This window comes from Carlito syrichta, unplaced genomic scaffold, assembly GCF_000164805.1.
Source record: "Carlito syrichta isolate Samal-C Ts95f unplaced genomic scaffold, Tarsius_syrichta-2.0.1 Scaffold314110, whole genome shotgun sequence".
NCBI classification, from domain to species: domain Eukaryota; kingdom Metazoa; phylum Chordata; class Mammalia; order Primates; family Tarsiidae; genus Carlito; species Carlito syrichta.
The window spans coordinates 220,447-241,227 of NW_007258206.1; the positions used below are offsets into that span (position 1 = coordinate 220,447).

Sequence of the window (20,781 nt, forward strand, 5' to 3'; positions counted from 1 at the left end):
TCTGGGTGACAGAGTGAGACTCCAACTCAAAAAAAAAAAAAAAAAAGAAAATTGAATTAACATTTTGAATTTTAAAACTTCTTCCCACATACTTTTTTGACTAGGTATGAGTGGCACCTCAGGCTACCAATTTTGTTGGTTTTTATTCATCTTGTATGTCCCCTAAGCAAAAAACAATTACATCTTTTGAAGAACCTTTTGTGGTTTTATCCTCTGATTGTGGTCTGCAAGCAAGGACTGTTCATATCTGACTTTCATTTTCCCGAAATTTACTAACTTCTGAACAGTAAAAGCCCATTATAACTTCATCTGGCTGAAGTCAATTTAGAGGTTGCCATAATTGGAATGTGTCCCCTGAAGTTCATGTGTTGGAAACTCATCTTAGTCTTTTTTGTGCTGCTGTAACAGAATACCATAGACTGAGTGACTTACAAAGAAATAAATTTATTTCTCACAGTCCTGGAGGCTGGGAAGTCCAGGAGCATAGCGCTGGCATTTAGTGAGGGCCTTCGGGCTGTGTCATACACAGCAGAGGGATCACATGGAGAGCAAGGGATACAGAGAGGGAGAGAGGGAGAGAGAGATCACATAAAGAGAGAGACACCTGTGCTTGAGATAACCAACCTGCTCCCATGATAATGGCCTTAATCCTTCATGAAGGCAGAGCCCTTACAACCTAATCATCTCTTAAAGGTTTTGTCTCTCAACACTGTTACAATGGCAGTTCAATCTCAGCATGAGTTTTAGAGGGGACTACCAAAGTCCATCCCCAAGATCCCCAATGTGGCAGTGTCAGTAGGTGGTACCTTCAACAGGTTATTAGGCCATGAGGGCCCTGCCTTCTTGAATGGATTAGTGTTACTGTGAGAATGGGATTCCTTATAGTAAGACAAGTTCAACCCCCTCTTACTGTCCCTCTACTGCCCTCTGTTTGCCTTTCCACCTTCTAACATGGGATGATGCGGTGAGAAGGCCCTTACTAGATGCCAGCTTCTTGATTTTGGACTTTTCAACCCCTAAAACTGTGAGAAGATAAACTTATTTTCTTTACAAATTACCCAGTCCATCCCAGCAACTTGGATGGATTTAGAGTCTGTCATACTCAGTGATCTATCACAAAAACAAAGTGTACCACATGTTCTCACTCATAAGCAGACCCTGAATATTTAGCATAATACTATAAGAAAGGGATTAGCAGTAGCGGGATACTGCCAGAGTGGGAAGGGGAGGGGACAGAGCCTCAATAAGGGTACCTAATCTCAAACCAGGCAAAATGGGGACCAAAGGGAGGCCCAAACTTTACCTGTACAGTGACCACTTTTATACCTAACCTGAGTTGTACCCCACATCTTTAAAATAAAATAAATAGGCCAGGCTCAGTGGCTCAGTCTGTAATCCCAGCACTTTGGGAGGCCGAGGTGAGTGGATTGCTTGAGCCCGCGGTTTCAAGACCCGCCTGGGCAACTTGGTGAGCTCTCATCTCTACAATAAATCAAAAATTAGCCAGATGTGGTAGCGCACACCTGTAGTTCCAGCTACTTGGAAGGCTGAGACGAAAGGATCACCGGAGCGCAGCAGATCGAGCCTGCAGTGGCCAGGGGAGCTGCCACTGCACTCCAGTCTAGGGGACAGAGTGAGACTCCAACTCAAAAAAAGGAAAAGAAAAGAAATATATAAAATAAATTACCCAGTCTTGAGGTGTTCCATTACAGCAGCACATAACAGACTAACACAGAGATCTAATCACAAATCTTATATGTTGATTTAAAAGATCATTTTCTTAGCAGTTCTGTATTGATATCTTGTAACCTAATACAAAGTAGAGAACTCTAAATAGACATTTTGAGAAATATTTTAATTATTTCCCATCTTTCTCTACTGATAATTGAAAGTGATAATGAAAATTCTTCTTTCATTTCCCATCTTTTTCTGCTTTACTGTATTGATAGAATATCTGTTATAAGTGGTTATTACGGTACCTCCTAGTTTCTCTTAAAAAAGCACATTCCATGCTTTCTTCCAGACACGTAATAAGAAACAAAGAGATGGTATGGCACTGTATACTATAGAGAACACGGCTAGGAAGCTAGGTACCTGGGAGCTATATCTAACTTGCGTAGTATCCTTAAATTTAAGAAACAAAGTTTCTTAAATTCTCTTTGCTTCTTCTATGCATTGGAAACAACAAAAATCATGTGAAAATGAAAAATAAAAAACTACATGAAATAAGATTATTATAGTTGATCTTTGTCATGAAGCTGGTTACAGAAAATACAATTATTCTAAAGCCTTTAGAATAAGTTACAGAATTAAATCTGTTGAGAAATATGCCAATTTAGTAATTTTTCAAAAGATATCAGTGCTTGACATTATAACTGTAAAAATACAACTATAAACTTATTAAAAGAACTGGTTCTTTCAACATATTTGCTTAGGACCTATTGTGAGCCGCCCATTATTTTAGGCACCAGGAACATTGTTACAAATAAAAGTAACAAAATCTCCACTCATGGAATTTCAAATCTTGTGAGTCTTCATCTATCTTATTTTCTTTAACATATTTTAAGGTAATCAGTTTGCTCAAATTAAGTAGAGTATTGCCCTGCTGTAGTGCTTGTTATATCCGTGTACTGTTCTTAAACTCCATGCTGTCCTGTGCACTGTTTAGTAACAGAGAATTGTTTATTATTATTATTCTGGTATGTTAATGAAGAAGTACTCATTTGCAAATAACTGTTTAATCTGTAATTAAAATCTGGCAGCTCTCTTAAAAATAAAGACAGTTAAAATGCATAGTCACTGGCCTGCTGTATTGAATATGCAATTGCAGAACATTAAGAAAGGCATATCCTATTTATCACTTTTAATGAATCTTTCACCCTGGTCCCACTGTAAGCCCTTGATGGTATTCCTGTCATCCCATCCATATGCTCCTAAACGCATTAACTATTCTTGGGTCTGTGCATGCCTTAGTATAAAATCAAAATCTCCAGGTTTTGATCACATATAAGCATGCTGGGGGGAAAAAAAAGTCATTATCATTACCATATCCTCATTAAGATGATGGGCCCCTGACCATCTCTTCATGTTTGCCTAGCAATCTAAAATTCATGTATGCAAAGGGAATTTTTCTTATCCTTTTGAAAGAAGAATGATAAATATTTATACAGCCTTAACTCTTTCAGGCAGACATAGGATCATGTTTTAGAAATGACAGGAAGCTGCTCTGGGTGTTTTTTTTTTTTTTTTCCCCTTTCCCCAGCATAATTCATCTTCCAATAGCTACTGAAAAAATGAATTGCAGATTTATCAGTATTGGAAAATTTTCCTCCTTTCTTCCCATTAAATACGTTTTGTCTTCTCTGCAATCTTTTTGAGTCGTGGCTTCGAAAAGGGAGCAAAAAGAGATCTGTCTGCATTACTAGCAGGGTTCTACCAAAGGGATGGCAGAATGCCCACCAGACGCTGACCTGTGCTGGGGTCCAGGATCCTAATTCCTCCTACAGTTTTCTGCTTTGTTAGCATGTTTAACAACAATCTGGACTCCAAGTAACTAGTGAAATACCCATGCAGTGTTGCTTTCTAAAAGTTACCCCTGTTCTAAAACTGTAATTGGACAGAGCCCCAAGGCGGTTTTCTTAAAATCTCCTCGACTTGAATAAAGATGACCAGCAGTAATGCTGAAGTCATGACTGTGTTCCAGCTCACAGATTGTCTTCTTATGTAAATGGTGGATGTGTGCAAAGCTGGAATTCAGTTAAAATAGCTCCTCCTGGAATCATTCCCAGCACCTACTGTTGGACTTCCTTGGTACTGTTAGTCCTACCACTGACTCCCAAAAGCCAGATTATTCACCTGAAGACAACTCAAGACGCAAGTCACATAATTATTTTAATGATGTCTTTCAGAAGGTGCACTAAATCTCCCAAATGTTACTTCTGTTCGTTCTTTCATTCGTCCTTTGGCAAACGTGGTCGATCCCAGGCTGGAATAAAAGGAAGGAACACTGGTAATGAGACTCATGCCAAGCTGTCAGGCAAGGGCCAGCCCCTAACCATGTCCATGAGGAGGGGATGGGGGGAAGAGGGTGCTGCCCATGCCACCCACTCTGCAGCCAGCCGAGCCTCCCTTTTCACTGTGCATGCACTGCAGGACACCTTGCTGGTTCTCTTAATTAAGAAACGCAGACTATGGGAGCCAGAAGTAGTTTTCCAGGCGGTTGATTTTATGCCCCTCCATCCTCTTGTTTTTTTCAGATGAGGAGAATGAGGCCCAAAAGTGAAATGATCTGCTTAGAGTCAAGCAGCTAGTTAGTGACAGACGTGGAACTGGAGGTTCCTGATCAGTTATCTTCACGCTCTTATCCTGGCTGCAGCTGTGTCTGAAAAGGGAAAAAGATGGTCCCAAATTACCCACTGGGACCATGATTGTTATGAGAGATCTAATCACTGACTGGGGATCAAAATACAAAATTATTGTGAATGAACTTTAAAATCCAAAGTAATATAGATTCATAGTAATGTGTTACATTTGCCTGCTACTTTTTGACAAAACAAAGGTAGAAATAGGCAAGAAGTAAAAAAATGTGTTCATGCAGTGTGTATATATGTACCATATGATCTATTAAACAGGAATAATTCAGTGGGAAAGAGGATAAAAATATCCACTCCACCTGGGGGATGGAAGGTAGAAACCAACTATTGAATGCTGAATAGCTCACCACATAGAGAGGGATGTTTTAGAATCTGCGGTGTTCCAAGTTTTATTTTAATGTATACTACCATGTGCAGAGCATTATAGCGTTAAAATGTCTCACCTTGGGTCTCCAGTCTGTGATTTTAATGACTTGTATATTCTCAAGGTCTTCCAGTTCCTGCAATGCAGTGGCAGTTTGGAAAATCCAGACATACGGTTCAGTAGGGTTTCCCAGCTACTCCTGATTTGGCTTGGTTTCTGCTATTTAGTCTCAGGAGCGATTGCAGTGGTTCCTATCTACATCTGTGGTAAACAGCTTTCCCTCGAACAACTTGCAGACATGGCAGTGTTCAGGTTTAAGTAGAGGATATATTGTGTTTGGCAAGAGAGGCCATTAAAAAAAAAATCAAAGCAGCCCTCACACTAAATTCCCTTTTGAAAGGTGTTACTGATCAAAAAATATGGCTCTGAATTGGAAACTGTTTGGACTATATAACTATGTCCTTTTCTTCCCCCTCCCCGCTCAGTCCTTCTCCCAAAGTAGATTGATTTGAAAAAGTGCCTAGGATGACTTAAAACTTTCATCTTTCTTAGTAATCACCTTGAAAGAATTTTTTTAAATTCTTGGTTTAAGTGGAGTCTTTTATTCTTGGTTAGTTGAAGTGTATACAAAAACAACGCACATGCTCAACTGCAACCTCAATTTCCACGTTGGATTTCATATACTTTCTCACTTGTCTATCATCAGAAGAAACTAGGGAGAGAGGATAGGTCTGAACCAGTGTAAATGGGACCAGTGTAGTCCCATTTAAATGACGTGATGTGTGCATATATCTATGCATGTGAGGGATACACACAGCTGCTTACTGGGTACAGTACAATTTGTTGGAATTTCAGTTGAGCTTCCACAGTGAAGTAATATTAAAGGGGAAAACAATAGGTAAAAAGAAACAAATACCAGATGAATTTTCTTTAAAGAAAGACATTTTAGGGGAAACTAGTATTCATTTTTTTTAGGTCATCATTGACATTTCTCAATACTATATTCCCATAAACTGCCTAGCAGGACTTGCTACGTTTTCACAGCAGGAGAGGAAATCGGAATAAAGCCTTGAGATGCAGGTGCACAGTGATACAAGTGGGCTCTTCCCCTGCAGCCCGAGAGCCTGGCGGATAAAGCCGAGGCTGGGGCTGAGCTCTCAGGGCTCCCAGAGCTAAGCCAAGAAGCGTGGGGGTGGGGTGGGGGAGCAGGAGAGCAGGAGAGCAGGAGAGAAGAATCGTTATTCAGTCTTCTTTAATGAGATGTATTGCCCACTGCTGAAAGATTGTGGCAGTGTCTTTTGTTATGCTAATTAGACACCATTAGAGCTTGGCTGTCTTTGATTTCTGCTTAATCCTTTTCCTCAGCCTCAATCCAGACTGGCAAATGGTTGAAAGATGGTGGGCTATACTGTATGTGCTATTTATTGCTCACATCTATGCTGAATTTGTTGGTAATGGGGGTAATGAAAGATTTATCTTACCAAAGGCAGTATGTATTCTGGACATTCATTTTTGGCTTTCTTTTAAATATGATTTTGCGAACGATCAGCTTCTGCCTTTTAAATTCAAACACCATTGTTTTTTATACGGTTGCTTTTGCAGCCAGACAAAATGGAAAATGACAGTTTGGAAAATGTAGATGACCTCTCCTTGGTTGCCTGGATTTCCCTAAAAACAACAAGCAAGTTGATCATGCCCTATGGTTTTAGGGAGGCTGTGGTCAACCAGAAAACTGGAAGCAAGAATAATTTAATGGTCAAAAAGAGTGATTTAGCTATTCAAAATAATAGCTTTTACAGTAATTGCCTTTACAATTTATGGATATGTATACATTCTTTCCTAAAACATTGCATTTACATGATTACTGCAATTAAGAATGTTTGTGATAAGTTTTAAAATATTTTTTTAATGAGCAATATGGTTCTTTTTTCTAAAATAGTGAAATGGGGGATTTCTGTTAAATCTTTAAGAATAACATCATAATGTTTTAGAGCAGCCCTGTCCAGTAGAAATATAATATGAATCATGGATATTATTTTAATTTTCAGGTAGTCACATTATTAAAGAGAAACAGATGAGATTAATTTTAATAATATATTTTATTTTATCTACAATATCAAAAGTGTTATTATTTAAACACATAATCAGTGTAAAAATTAATGCGATATCTTACATTCTTCATGTCAATGTTTCAAAACATGCTGATGTGTATTTTATAGCACATCTCAATTTGGAGTTGCCACATTTCAAGTGTCCGGTAGCCCACATGGCTGGTGCAGTTTTGAAATAATTTAGTAATTCACCATTTGCCTAAAACAGCTGTCAAGATAAAACCCATTTGCAATATTATGGATTAAATATTACAAGCTATATGACCTTGACCAAGTCACTTAATCTCTAAGGGGCCTGTTTTCTCATCTGTAAAATGAAGAGTCTACACTAAATGATCTGTTAATTCCTCCCTTCCATCCACTCTAGCTCTCAGTTCATGATTTTTTAAATGTGCATTTAGAGGCTGGCTAGGCTAGAGCTAGAAATTTATCCTCTCTCATATTTTAATATTTGAAAAGAAGCTTTTTTACCACAAAGATAATTGGAAAGTGTCCTGCGTACCACACCCACGCCTTTTTTTCCTGCCAATGTCTGAATCTTTCTTTGAAATCCTCTGAGTTTTTTGCCATTGATAATGTGTATAGAAGTGTAGCCCACTGAGGAGCCTGGCACTCAGGAACTATCACTCCACACTTTTGGAATGAGGACTTGGAGCAAAGAAGGTGTGAGGGGAGTTGGCAAGTGTTTACTACAGATTACTAGATTACATAAACACTCAGTCTCCCTCTCTCTCTCTCTCAAAGGCAGCCTTTGCTTTTCTTAATTTTTTCATTTGGCTTACTTTTTGTGCCATTTGTGAAACAAAAGTTCTACAAGCACCTTCCAAGAAGGTGCCCCATTAAGTATGGTCACTTTGGGGTAGAGAGGAGTGTGACTTTTTTTTCCTCCAGTACACTCACAGCCCAGTATTCTTACCTCATCTTACTCACTTGTGGAGGTAAGGCTATTTTCTTAATCAGTGTTTATTTCTTTGAGAGTGAGGTGGAACTTTCTTCACATATGTACTGTATATGAATAATTTAGGTTTTTTATTTTGAATTGCTTTTCAGCAGTTTATTTTTTCCCCTGGAAGCATTATTGTTTTCTTACTATTTTTTAAAGACTCATGAAATGTGTCATAATACGTCATTAATATGTAAAAATCATATATATCTCATATATATTTGCAATTTTTTCTGTTTTCTTTTTAACTTTGTTAATGACATTTCTTGATAGAAATTAATTTTCTTAAATCGGTATTTAAAACCTCATTTATGGCAACATGACATTAAAAATGTTTCAACAGATGATATGGCTAATCATGTTTTTCTGAGTATTTTGTGGTTTTCTTTTTTTCATTTCTTTTGAGGTATAATTAACAAATACAATTGCATGAATTTAAGGTGTACAACATACTTTTGTGAGTACACCCTTTTATAAGAATCTGCCAATCAGAGAAGATCGGCCCAGACTTGCCAAGTGATGACTGATAGAGGCCAGTGGAAAAAGATCAGGAGGGGGAAGTGAATGGAGATTATGTTCAATTTTTAGGTTTGAGCTTTTAAGGAGTTCTACACGCATATCCCTTATTGGTCCCACTTGATCCAATAGTCAGATTTCATAGGTAGATATTACTGGCAGTGCCTGGCCATAAGACTTTAATTGTAAATGTTGCGAGCACTTTACCATACTGCCTGGGCATGGTAGAGCTTGCTCAGTGTGTGTGTGGGGGGGTGGCTCTGATTTACTTGTGCCAGGTCTGTGATAATGAGGGTCAATTTGTTTGCATTTGTTGAGAGGGAGTTTCTCATATTACGTGTTCTTAGATTAAAAAATAAAAAAGTCCACAAAAGCATTATAGGCGCTATCTATACCAAAGCACTGCTAATACCAAGAATGCACAAGCAGGTGGTTAAAACTTGGCTATTTTTGAGTGGGAAGTTCAGTCAGCACTAGGTTTGGATCCCTGATGCTAGAAAGAGTTCCAGTCAGTATTTGTTATATAACTATTTGCTATTACTGTTGGCTCTTGATTAGAAGATAAAAATAACTTTGTGATTAAGAATGGTATTTAGTCCCCAACTGGGAAGAGACTACCTTGAGTTGTCTTTCTTTTACTGGCATGGACAAAGGGCTAGAAAAAAATCAGCCAATGACTGAAGAAAAAAGCATAAGGGAGTTCTTGCTAGAAGAAACTTTGTGGTCTGATTTGATTCAGTAGAACTGCCTTGGGTCTGGTCTTTGTATCTTGCTTCCATGCTGTGGGAGAAGAGACTTTCAAAAAGCCAAACGGTTTTGCATTTTTTCTTCCTACTTCTTTATGCATTTCTGAAATGCAAGGAAGAAATAATAGTCCCACTAAGATATTCAGGGCAATTAATAAATAAGCATTATTCTTTTTTTTTTTTTTGAGTTGGAGTCTCACTCTGTCGCCCAGACTGGAGTGCAGTGGCTGCTCCCGGCCACCGCAGCCTCGACCTGCTGGGCTCCGGCGATCCTTCCGCCTCAGCCTTCCGAGTAGCTGGAACTACAGGTGCGCTCTACCTCGCCCAGCTAATTTTTGATTTATTGTAGAGATGAGGTCTTGCCAAGTTGCCCAGACGGATCTTGAACCCACGGGTTCAGGCAATCCACTCACCTCAGCCTCCCAAGGCACGGGATTACAGGCTGAGCCACCGAGCCCGGCTATGATCATTATTCTTAAAAGTATGGATATTCTGCTTCAAGGGAACATTCTTTCCCTTCATTCCTACCAAGCTAAGAAATAAGCTAAGGAGTACTTTTTTCACACAGAGGATACTGTTTGTTATAAATCCAGTGGAATGCCTTTTTTTTACCATTGTTTGAGTCAGACAGCAGTCTGAATTTGAGAATAAACTGTCCAGCGTCTTGTTTCAAGAATCCTTAAGTAGACCAACCAATAAACTGATGACCAGCATTTTGAATACAATGGACTTAGAGGCTTATTACTTGTTTTCTGTGCTATCATCATTTTTGACACTCATTCCTGTGTCATGGCCCTATTTCATTATAGAATGGCACTGTGGAATAAGGATGATATTAAATTTTAATGTTATTGCTATTATTACTGCTGACTGTTTTTAGCATAAGTATGCCTGGTTCTTTAATTCTAGCTTCGGCAGGGCCAGAAAATAGAAGTGTGCATAAACAGTCAGGAAAATTACTGTATACCCTGGAGACCCAGCATCGCATGCTCTGCCTGTTGTGAATGATGAATCAAAATGGAAAGGTTATCATTTTCATTAGCTAGGAAAGAACAAGACCATACTTTTCTCCAAGTGTAATTACAGCGGTTCACTGGCAACATTACACTGCAGTAATTAGTCTAAAGGTGTATGTGAGGGCAGGCTTGTGCAGAGACACTAGAAATATTATTTCAGAGTTTAAGGTCACAGCCTTGTGTTTAACATGTTCCAGGCAGCTTAGGGAAAGGAAAAAAAAAACTAATTTGGAGCTAAAGAAAGACATTTGACATTTCCCAGAGTCATGCATTCAGAAACCAGTCAGGTAGAAAAATTGTATTTTATTATCTACAATTTTAAAAAAATGGTTAGCTGCAGAAGTAGCATATCAGAATAGTTTGTAGGATAAACAGAGATAAAATTCAAGTTGATTAGGACCGTGATGTAAATGATTGTAAGAACTTTTGATATGTGTGTTTTAATCTCCATTCTTTGCCTTAGGAAAAGAATGGACAGAAAAAGTAATTATTAGAAACTCTTCAGGGGAAGCAAAATAATTTTACCACCTTACCACTGTTTTCAAGAACTTAATGTGTATCTTATTCAGGTCCTCAAATATATAGATATCTGTCCTTTGTGAATTATTTTTGATACTCTAAACAGTTATATTGAGATCTTTTTGTTACTCAACACTTCAGAATAGAAATTAGATTGACATTTATATTTTCCAAAGCCACATCTCAAGTTTTCTGTTTATGTAAAGCAAAAGCGAGAAGAGAAAAAAAAATAAAGAGAAAAGTAAACGTTGCATAGTTTATGTTTCAAGCCATATATGAGTTTAAGACAAACCTTTTGCTTTTTCCTGTTCAAAGAGTACTTATGCCAGTAACATTGCTTACTGAGTTAAAGGAATTACCCCAAATACTCTGTTGTCTTTGTTTAATTTTGATAATGTCCGCCTGTTTTCAAACCATCCTTTTCAGTTTCTGTCTTTATATCTTTATAAAGCCTTGTAGAATATTGTTTGTTTTAGAACAAATGACGAAATAGAGCATACTTGATGAGCATTACTTCAGCAACCAAATTCTGTTGAAACCACTGCTTTTTAAATGCAAGTGTGTGTTTTATCTGCGTTCTCTGGCCATATGGTTAGAACTGATGTTTTTCACAACTCCAGGCACTTGGGAAATTTAAGCATAGATATGACACAAATGACACAGCTAGCTGCTTATGTAACATACTGAAAAATCTACCCAAAAATTGAATTTAAAAAACATTGCTATTTGTTTATCACAGATGTTTCTCGACTCAAGGAAAAGTCGTACACTGCAGAATGAGATCCGGGATGTTGCAAGTTTTCTACAGCTAGCAATTAAATAGGAGGCATCGAGTAGTGAGAAGAGTTCAAAGACTTCCTTTGCTTCTCTCTGCCACTGTCACTGAGCAAATTGCCCATCTGGCTGGACCTTAGTTCCCATCCTGTGAAGTCAGAGAGGTTTCTAAGCCCCCTCCAAGTTCTTACAGTCCTTGTCTGTCTGGGGGAATACTGCCTTTATTATCTGCCTTAGTGGTTTTAAAAAAAAAAGTATAAGAGCCTGTCATTTTTTCAACAAGGTCTAGAACATGGAGCACACTCATTCTTTTGCAGCTGGGACTGCATTTCCCAACAGCTTTGCAAGGTCAGCAGCAGTACAGGGTGTTGTGGGTCTCTCCTTGCACCTTCCTTCACTTTAACGACACAAACTGTGAAAGCAAGGAATAGTTTTACAAGACTATTTTTATAATTTATTTTTCATATAAAAGTCTTTAAATAAGGTTAAAATGGACTAAATGAAGTTCTGTACATCCTAGGACAAAATTATTTTCTCTCCTTACAGTTGATGAATAAATTCTAAAGTATGCCTAGCTTGTTAAAGCAGGTAGCAGAACCAATAACCACTTTCAAAAGTCCACAGAGCTAGATTCAATAAAAGAACAAGCTATGAAGGTAAGGCTCATTTCTTGCTTTCAATAGCTAGAATGAAGTTACTTTATTGACAGATGTCCTGAAGGTCAAAGCTTTGTAAATGGAAACTGAAGAAATTAAAACTCTTAAGCTCTAACATGTTATGGAAATTAAATAAACATCATTTTCTTTAACCAACTATAAATGAATACCTATAAAACAAATCAGAAGAAGAAGGGACATCTTTCATAGGATGATAAAAAAAAAGGGCTCTGTTGAGATTTTGACAGACTTCCTCAAGTCACTTGATAGACTTTTGAGAGATTTTATAAATGTTTCTTGGTGGCTACTAAGATCAAGTTGTTAGTTTAAATGCAGCAAGAACGTAGCTGTAATTTACAGAGGGCTCTAAGCCTACATCTACTGTTAAAAAAAGATAAAGAACTTTGATTTAGAGTACTGTGGTGTTGTGCTATAGATGACGGTTTTTGCTCAGGGTTTCTGGTTCACACTCCCACAGCCCTTGCTACTGTCTTTTATTATAACCGTAGATGTGTTGGGGCCTCAGGGGCAGCCTCAGAAACAAAATCTCTTCTAACTTCTCCTGCTCTCCTTTCACCTGCCCCAAGGCAGGACTCTGATCTTCCCCTGGCTTTCTGATTGTAAGTATTAAGTTCCTCCACAGAGAGGGTTCCACCCTATACACCGGGGGTGGGGGGGGTGGGGGGGGTGTGTAGTTCTGGTATCATGAAGTGTCCATAAAAACCCAAGAAAAGTAAGTTCAGAGAACTTCCAGTCACCTGAACTCATGGAGATTCCTGAAAGGTAGTGTTCAGGGAAGGCATGGAAGCTTCTTACCCCTTCCCCCATACCTTTGCAGTATCCTTAATAATAAACCAGTAAACATACATGTTTCTTTGAGTTCTATGAACGGCTCCCACAAATTAATGAAACCCAAGGAGGGGGTCGTGGGAATCCTAGTCAGAAGTTCCAGAGGCCCAGACTTGTGACTGGTGTGGAAGGGGGCATTCTTGGAGACTGAGGCCTCACCCTGTGGGATCTGATACTCTCTCTAGGCAGATAGTGTCAGAATTGAATTGGAGGACATCCAACTGATATCTACTGCTTGGTGGTGGGGAGAAATCTCCACATGTGGTCACAGAAATATTTTTCTGTGCTGCTGACGGTTGTTGTAGTGAAGTGAGTACAGAGGAAATAATTCAGTGTGAGAGAGTTGTTCTTAAAGGAAGTGTAAGTTCCTTCATCTGATTCCCGTGAAATCTGTGGGCAAATCAGTTCCTAACTGTAACTCACCATGAGCCATGACTTAGAACTTCAGAACTGAGAGGCCTCCTCTTAGCCCTAGTCTCTTCTCCTCACCTCTTTCCCACTTCTACCAGCCTCTCATTTTTTAGATGGGGAAAGTGAAGGCTCAAATCATAATCAAGTCTTTTATCTTAAAGATAATCTAATCAGACCCTGTGTCCCCTTTCCCTATTGACCAACCCAAATATGTGACATTTGATGCTTTTGAAGAACTCTCTTCAGACTCTTCCACCTTGGATTCTGCTAGAATTATATCCTTCAGCTTCTGACCCTTCTTCTCAATACAAATCACTTTCTTCTTTATGCTTGTTTTTGAAGTCACCCTCAAGATCATCCTTTGGACTTAACAATTTCTGTTGTGTCTTTATCATCTCTGCTGAACAGCTACAATGTGCTGTATCATTGTCTATGTTTTAACTTTTATTTATATAGGTTCAAGGGGGTACATGTGCAGGTTTATTACACAGATAGATTGCATAATGGTGAGGTTTGAGCTTCTAGGGTGCCTGTCACCTGGACAGTGAACTCTTGCTATAACAATACCCAAGACTAGGTAATTTACAGAGAAATATCCAAGACTAAGTGATTAATAAAGAAGTTTATTTGGATCATGATTCTGGAGACTGGGAAGTCCAAATCCAGGTCCGTCTGGGTGAGAGCTTCAACTTACATCAGAAAGTAGAAGGGCATGTAAACACTAGAGGCAGCCTCACCTTATAACAGCCTGCTCCTGTGTGGAAACCCATCCATTCCTGTGATAACTAACCCAGTCTCTCAAGAAAGACAGTAACCTATCTTAGTGACTTAATCACCTCTTAAAGACACCACCGCTCAACACCATTACATTGGCAATTAAATTTCAACATGAGTTTGGTGGATAAACCATAACATGCTGCCAGCCACAAATTCTGTGAGAACCATGATTTTCTTTTTTTCTTTCTTTCTTTTTTTTTTTTTTTCTGTTTTTTGAGTTGGAGTCTCACTCTGTTACCCAGGCTGGCCAGAACCATAATTTTCAACCTCTTCCTTATTCACAGGATTTTGTTTGTCTCGTTTTCAAAGTGACATACTCTTGCGTTCCTGTTGGTAGCTCTAGCTGGTTCTGTCAGTGATGGTGAGGTGGCCTTAGAAGTCTGCTTCTCAGCAGAATGTCAGACAAGTGTCAATACAGCATAATATTGCATGAAACACCGATGTCTACTATCACTTTATAAGACAGACTCATCCTTTTTTATTTGAGTTGGAGTCTCACTTCGTCACCCAGGCTGGAGTGCAGTGGTATGCCATGGCCATCCCAGCGTCAACCTGCTGGGCTCCAGCAATCCTTCTGCCTCAGCCTTCCAAGTAGCAGGAACTACAGGCATGTGCTACCACACCCGGCTAATTTTTTTGATTTATTGTAGAGATGAGGGCTTGCCAAGTTGCCCAGGCTGGTCTTGAACCCTCGGGCTAAGGCAATCCACTCCCCTCGGCTTCCCAAAGTGCTGGGATTACAGGTTTGAGCCACCGCACCTGGCCCAGACTGATCCTTTCTAGAGAACGATCTCTGCCCTTAGAATAATAGGTAACTGGGTAGTGGGGTCCTGGAGGCCTCAGAAGATCTGCAGCCTTGCTTCTTTCTCCAGATGCCCTGCATTTTTCTCTGTGATGAGAACTTCTTCACTCTGATAGCAGAGGCACTCTTAAGGATATAGCCAATCAGGACGATTACACTTATAAGAGAGTCTTTAACCCCATGAGGTTAAGGAGACAATAGTTGGGAAGCATAGGGGGAGTTGGTCTATTTTTAAAAAAGACTTACCAGGCGCACAGTGGCTCATGCCTGTAATCCCAACACTTTGGAGGCTGAGGCAAGAGGATTGCCTGAGCTCAGGAGTTCAAGACCAGCCTGAGTACCTTGATGAGACTTGTCTCTACAATAAATAAATTTAAAAATTGACTGGGCATGGTGACGCACACCTGTAGTTCCAGCTACTTAGAAGGCTGAGGCAGAAGGATCACCTGAACCCAGCAGGTTGAGGCTACAGTGGTCAGTGGCTGTGAGAGAACCACTGCACTCCTGCCTGGGCGATAGAGTGAGACTCTGATTCAAAACAAAAAACAAAAAAAGAAAGAGAGAGAGAGACTTGAGGTTTATAAACATTCACTTAGCTCACAGTTTCCTTTATTGTCACCAAGGCAAAGCTGCCTCTTGCAGAACTTCCCTGAACTCCCCCTTTCTTAACTTCATTGTTGATTTGTATATTTGAGATAGTTGATTCTCCTAGAGTTGATGTTTATTTCAATGTGACTTCAGTCATTAAAAAATATTGAAGAAAGTGTTGGGTGCAGTGGCTCACGCCTGTAATCCCAGCACTTTGGGAGGCGAAGGTAAGAGGATTGCCTGAGCCCATGGGTTTGAGACTAGCCTGGGCAACAGGCAAGACCTCGTCTCTACAGTAAATAAATAAATTTGCTGGGCATGGTGGCACACAGCTGTAGTTCCAGCTACTTGGAAGGCTGAGGCAGAAGGATTGCCTGAGCCCAGAAGGTCAAGGCTGTGGTGGCTGTGAGCCTGCCACTGTACTCCAGCCTGGGCGACAGAGTGAGACTCTGACTCAAAAAAAATTGAAGAAAGCTATTATCATTATTATTATTATTTGAGATAGGTTCTTGCTGTGCTGCCCAGGCTAGAGTGCAGTAGTGCGATCATAGCTCACCACAGCCTTGAACTCCTGGCCTCAAGCAGTCCTCTTCCCTTAGGCTCTCAAGTAGCTGGGACTACAGACAAGCACCACCACACCCAGCTGCCATATATATAGAATTTTTTAAGTGGGTGGAATGGCTTGCAGCAGCTTTTTTTTTTTTTTGAGTTGGAGTCTCACTCTATTGCCCAGACTGGAGTGCAGTGGCATGCTCACGGCCACCGCAGCCTTGACCTGCTGGGCTCTGGAGATCCTTCTGCCTCAGCCTTCCAAGTAGCCGGAACTACAGGCACATGCTACCATATCCAGCTAGTTATTTGATTTATTGTAGAGATAAGGTCTCACCAAGTTGTCCAGGCGGGTCTCGAACCCGCGGGCTCAGGCAATCCACTCACCTTGGCCTCACAAAGCGCGGGATTACAGGCTGAGTCACCAAGCCCAGCTTGCAGCAGCTTTTGAACAAAACCCTATCCTTCTTAGATCTTAAACTCATTTTTTTGCTCAGTATGCTCTTAGGATTTTTAAGGGTCGCATAAATGAGAAAAAGCCCTTAGCTGAAGACAAGAATAGGGTGACTGGAAAGGTTTTTGCTACTATAAATTACTGCACACAGCTGTTCTCCCAAGTCTCTTTGACCAATAAGAGTTAAATACTCACCTACAAATAGTTCTCTGATGGATTGAAAGCCCAGCTCTCCACTGTATAAATATAGCAAGTCTTTCTAACTCTGTATATATTATCGTCATCATTATTATCTCCAGATGAAATAGAACAGCCCAGAAATGATGACCGAACTGTCCACGTTGATTCTTATAAGCAGCAGCATACGTTTTCAGTGTCTCTACAATTTCATATTGTTGTTAGATTAATTTCCAGAAAACTTATGTTAGATGAAGTGTAATTGCAGATTTCCTTAAGAACCATCAACAGATACTTACCCTAAGTTACAAGCAACTCACACTGTGAAATGTGTGCAAACATTCTAAGTTTTCTTTCAGAAGAATGTACTTCAGTGAAACCCAATATTCACCAGTCTTTTTTGATAAACAGAGCCATTGAACTTCAAGTAGAAGGTGGGGGAGTTTTCTTTTTTGCTACTTGATTTTTTTTTAAAGGGATTAATGTTGCCAGGACTTTCATTGTTTTTCACGGAGTAAAAAGAGTCTTTGATAAGTATCTCAGAGACCTTGCAACCTTTGACTGAGGGGGCTCCATTTTGAATAAGATAGTAAACTATGTAGTAAATTATGGTGTATTTAGGTATTGGCATTGTATGATGGAGAGGGGAGTTTGATTTTTTTTTTTTAATTGTTAGGTGGTCTATTTAGTGCAGCTGTGTTTATGTTTCCTACGCGGCAACTGCCAGATCATGGTGACAAGTCCCTACAATTGAGAATAGGAATTTTAAAACATCATCTTGCCAATGTGCTTTAATTTCATGGATTGTATTTATTAAGTAGCGATGGCAAAAATAATTCTGGCCACAGTCATTCAATACAGTTGGTTTGCTACATCAGACATTTTGACAACCTTGTAAAAAGAGTAATTGATATTTTAAGTGCAACATTTCACAGTAGAATAAACTTGGAAATAGTAGACTTTTTTTTTTTTTAGAATAGTCATTTCTTTAACCATTGTTTTGGCTGGTTTAATTCTTTGTTATTTAAAAATGTGTGCTTAGGTGATAAATGCAGATCAATCCTATAGAAAATTAACAGTTCCATATTTTTGCTGTTTTTCTCTTTTAAAAAAATAAATAAATGAACACAGGGTCATGGCTACAGCAAAGAGACAGTTGCCTATGACAGAGAAAATGTATATAACAAGTAAACAACTGGGTGAAATGAATCAGTAATTTCAGAATTGTATGCAATGTGTGAAATGTTGGTACAAAGGCCTAATGACTAGTTTTTGGAGGCATTTTCTTCAGTGTTAACATCCCTCATAACTCAAATTAATGTTTATTACTATTCTTTCATATTGCCAAAATATTTTCATGAATTTGGATTAGAAGCAGCTTGTTCTGGCTTGCTTTGCAACTCTGTTTCAAGAAACAAAGTGATATTTAGAAGATTTTTGTATGTCATAGAAGCTTTAATTATCTTACTTATGTTGAAGGAGGAAATAAGATCAAGTTCTGTTTCATAGTTATGTAAGAAAATAAGAGTTTGTACTATGCTCATTTTACATTGCCACGCAATTAATGTCTTTTGAGAACTTTGAATCCATGATTGAACAGTGTTAGCTGTTAAATAACTAGCAATCTAGAGTCTACTTTAAATTCAAGAGGGCACTACTAGGCTTAGACCTCTTTGGGCTGACCTTTATTTTTGGATTCTCAGGTGTTTGCCCTCATCTTTCCTTTCTTTTTTTTTTCTCCCCTTCTCTCCACAGATTGGTGAACAACAACAAGTGTTAGTAACAGAAGAATCTTTTGATTCCAAGTTTTATGTTGCACACAATCGATTCTATGAGCAGGTAAGAGGCACTTCAGTACTCTTGAGTTTTCTCCAAAGCAAGAAAGAACTCTGAAAGTTTAACCAAAGGGTTTTTAAAAGGAGAGAGGGCTGAATCTTGTCACAACAAGGCTGTTTTATAGTATCAAGCCAGCCAGGCTAACGTGGGGTTTATCTTTGTGACTTACTCTACAATACATTCTACACAAAGAAGTAAGTGTACTTAGTGTGTTTTAGTCTGTATTAATCTTTGACAGGACCACCCTTAGGCTTTTGGGAGTTTGGAACCAGGCAGTTAGTGCTATGCCAGAATTTCTACTGCCTGGCAAAGTAGGGGGAAAGTTGTGTTCAGACGACAGGAAGGATGTCTGCATGGGCGACATCAGCATGAAAGGGCAGGGATTTCCTCTCCCCGGCACATCACCCACACTTTTTTTTTTTCAGTTGGTTAGTTGGTTTTTTTCAGTTTTGTTTAGTTTAGTATTTTGTTTTGTTTTGTTTTGTTTTTTTTACGTTCTACCTGAATAAAAATTCTGGGAACAGAGGAAAAAGAGCCTCTGCCTTGGACTCAACTCAAATTGTATGACAACTCTGCAAATCAGTGTGAAGATCAAGTCCACCTTGAGAGCTCTGGAGACCACCTAGGGGCTCCACACATACCACCTTTTCGTCCCTGCCCATCTAAGCAGGAACTCGACTTCTGTTTCAGCATTTGGGATTCTACTCCTGTAGGCAGGAAATAACTCAAAAGTGATGGAAGGAAACCAAGTGCCTCCTTCACAGGCACTGACCCTTGCAAGGGCCACAGCCAAGGAAAAGATGGGATGCCCCCCTCCTGGGTGGGAGACCCTTCATGGGGGTATAGGAATTTTCATGGATCATTCTGGATTGTATTAACTTTTCTTAACATTAGATGGAATTTCCTGCTTTTTTTGTTACTTTCTCATTGGGTAAGAGGCGAGCATGTTTTCTAATGGGTCCGGGCTGGAATTAGAGCTTGGGAAGACACTTAGGGCCAGTCACTTAAGGATGGGCAAGGGAAGCAGGCTGCCTGTGTTAGAAAGTAGGACAGCAGGAGCTGGAGAGGCCTTCAGCATTGACGTTCCACATGGAATCATCTCACACTGGGCAGTAGGTCCTCGGGAAGCATGAGGGAGCATTTCATAGCTCAGACTAAACGTGTTCTGTCCAGAGACCACAGCTGAGGAAGGGTTCCCCGCACTCCGTGTTTGCACTGTGTCTCTTCCCCATTTCCCTCCTTGTTAATGGACTCCAGAGAGTCATTTTCCTGCTCAGGACAGCCTTCTGCTCAGCCCTGGGGAGGAGCTTAATGTATTTTGGTTGCCTCTTCCCTCTCCTTTCTCTTGCCATCTGGGTTTTGCCTCAGCGGGGAGCTTTTTTCCCTTCATTCTAAAGGCAGTGGCATGCCTCATTAGCTGTTTCCTCCAATTTAAAGCAGCCGGGCTTTTTCCAATTATGAAAACTGGAGGAGGAAAAAACACTGAGCCCTTCATTCAGATCAAGGCAGCAGATCAAGGAGGGTTATTTTCCCCCAGAATAGGACCAAATCTCCCAGGGACCGTTTGCTCTAGAGATTTTCTTATTTTATAAAAACTGATGTAAAAGGGCTTTCATATCCTAATACTAAAACTCTTTTAGTTCATTTGCTTGCCATGAGTAATTCACCACCCAGGTGACCTTTTTCCTGTATTTCGGCAAAGCAGTATACTCAGTAGTCATACAAATCAAACTCAGAAAGACCGAGATCCAGTATTGCCTCTCAGAGAAATTGGCTGTGGACCTTCTGGCTCTCATCTCACTTTTAGTCTCTACAACTAAGCATATCAGAGATTTCATAGAATTATTCTTCTAAATAAGATGAGTTCCAGAAGTGGAGATTGTATCTGGATATCAAAAAGTATTGCTGGACTAGAATTGGCCTATTTATTTTGGATCCTGACTTGAAAAGATTGTCAAGTAGCTACATCGCTAAAATAGAAGTGTGAGGGAGACATCGTGCATACACACCACCTAGAAGTCCCAAAGGAGAGGAAACGTTTGCAGGAGGTAAACAAATCATTTTATCAGTAGTCTCTTGTGGAAAGAGACCATCTGACAGTTTCCTGTGAACTAGCCAAAGTACCCTTCAGAGTATCTGGTTCTATGTGGAGATAGGCTCCCAGGGCTAACAAACACTTGCTTTTTCCAACAGAGCAAAAGAAATGAATGGCAGTCAGTTACAGGAGTCATTTCGCTCCAAACACCAAGGCTTTTGGTTATTGAAAAGGTTGCTTTTAAGTGTTCTTCCTCCTCCCCTAAACACACATATGTATGCACAC

At 39.6% G+C, this 20,781-nt stretch overlaps 1 protein-coding gene across 1 annotated transcript in view; it reads left to right on the forward strand.

Moving 5' to 3' along the window:
* The window catches only part of LOC103273632 (threonylcarbamoyladenosine tRNA methylthiotransferase-like), a 235,262-nt gene that overhangs the window by 187,642 nt on the left and 26,839 nt on the right, over nt 1-20,781 (forward strand). The window contains exon 5 of the mRNA XM_008071068.1: nt 18,381-18,464. Coding sequence (XP_008069259.1) covers nt 18,381-18,464 — 84 coding nt within the window. The remainder of the gene's footprint in view (nt 1-18,380; nt 18,465-20,781) is intronic.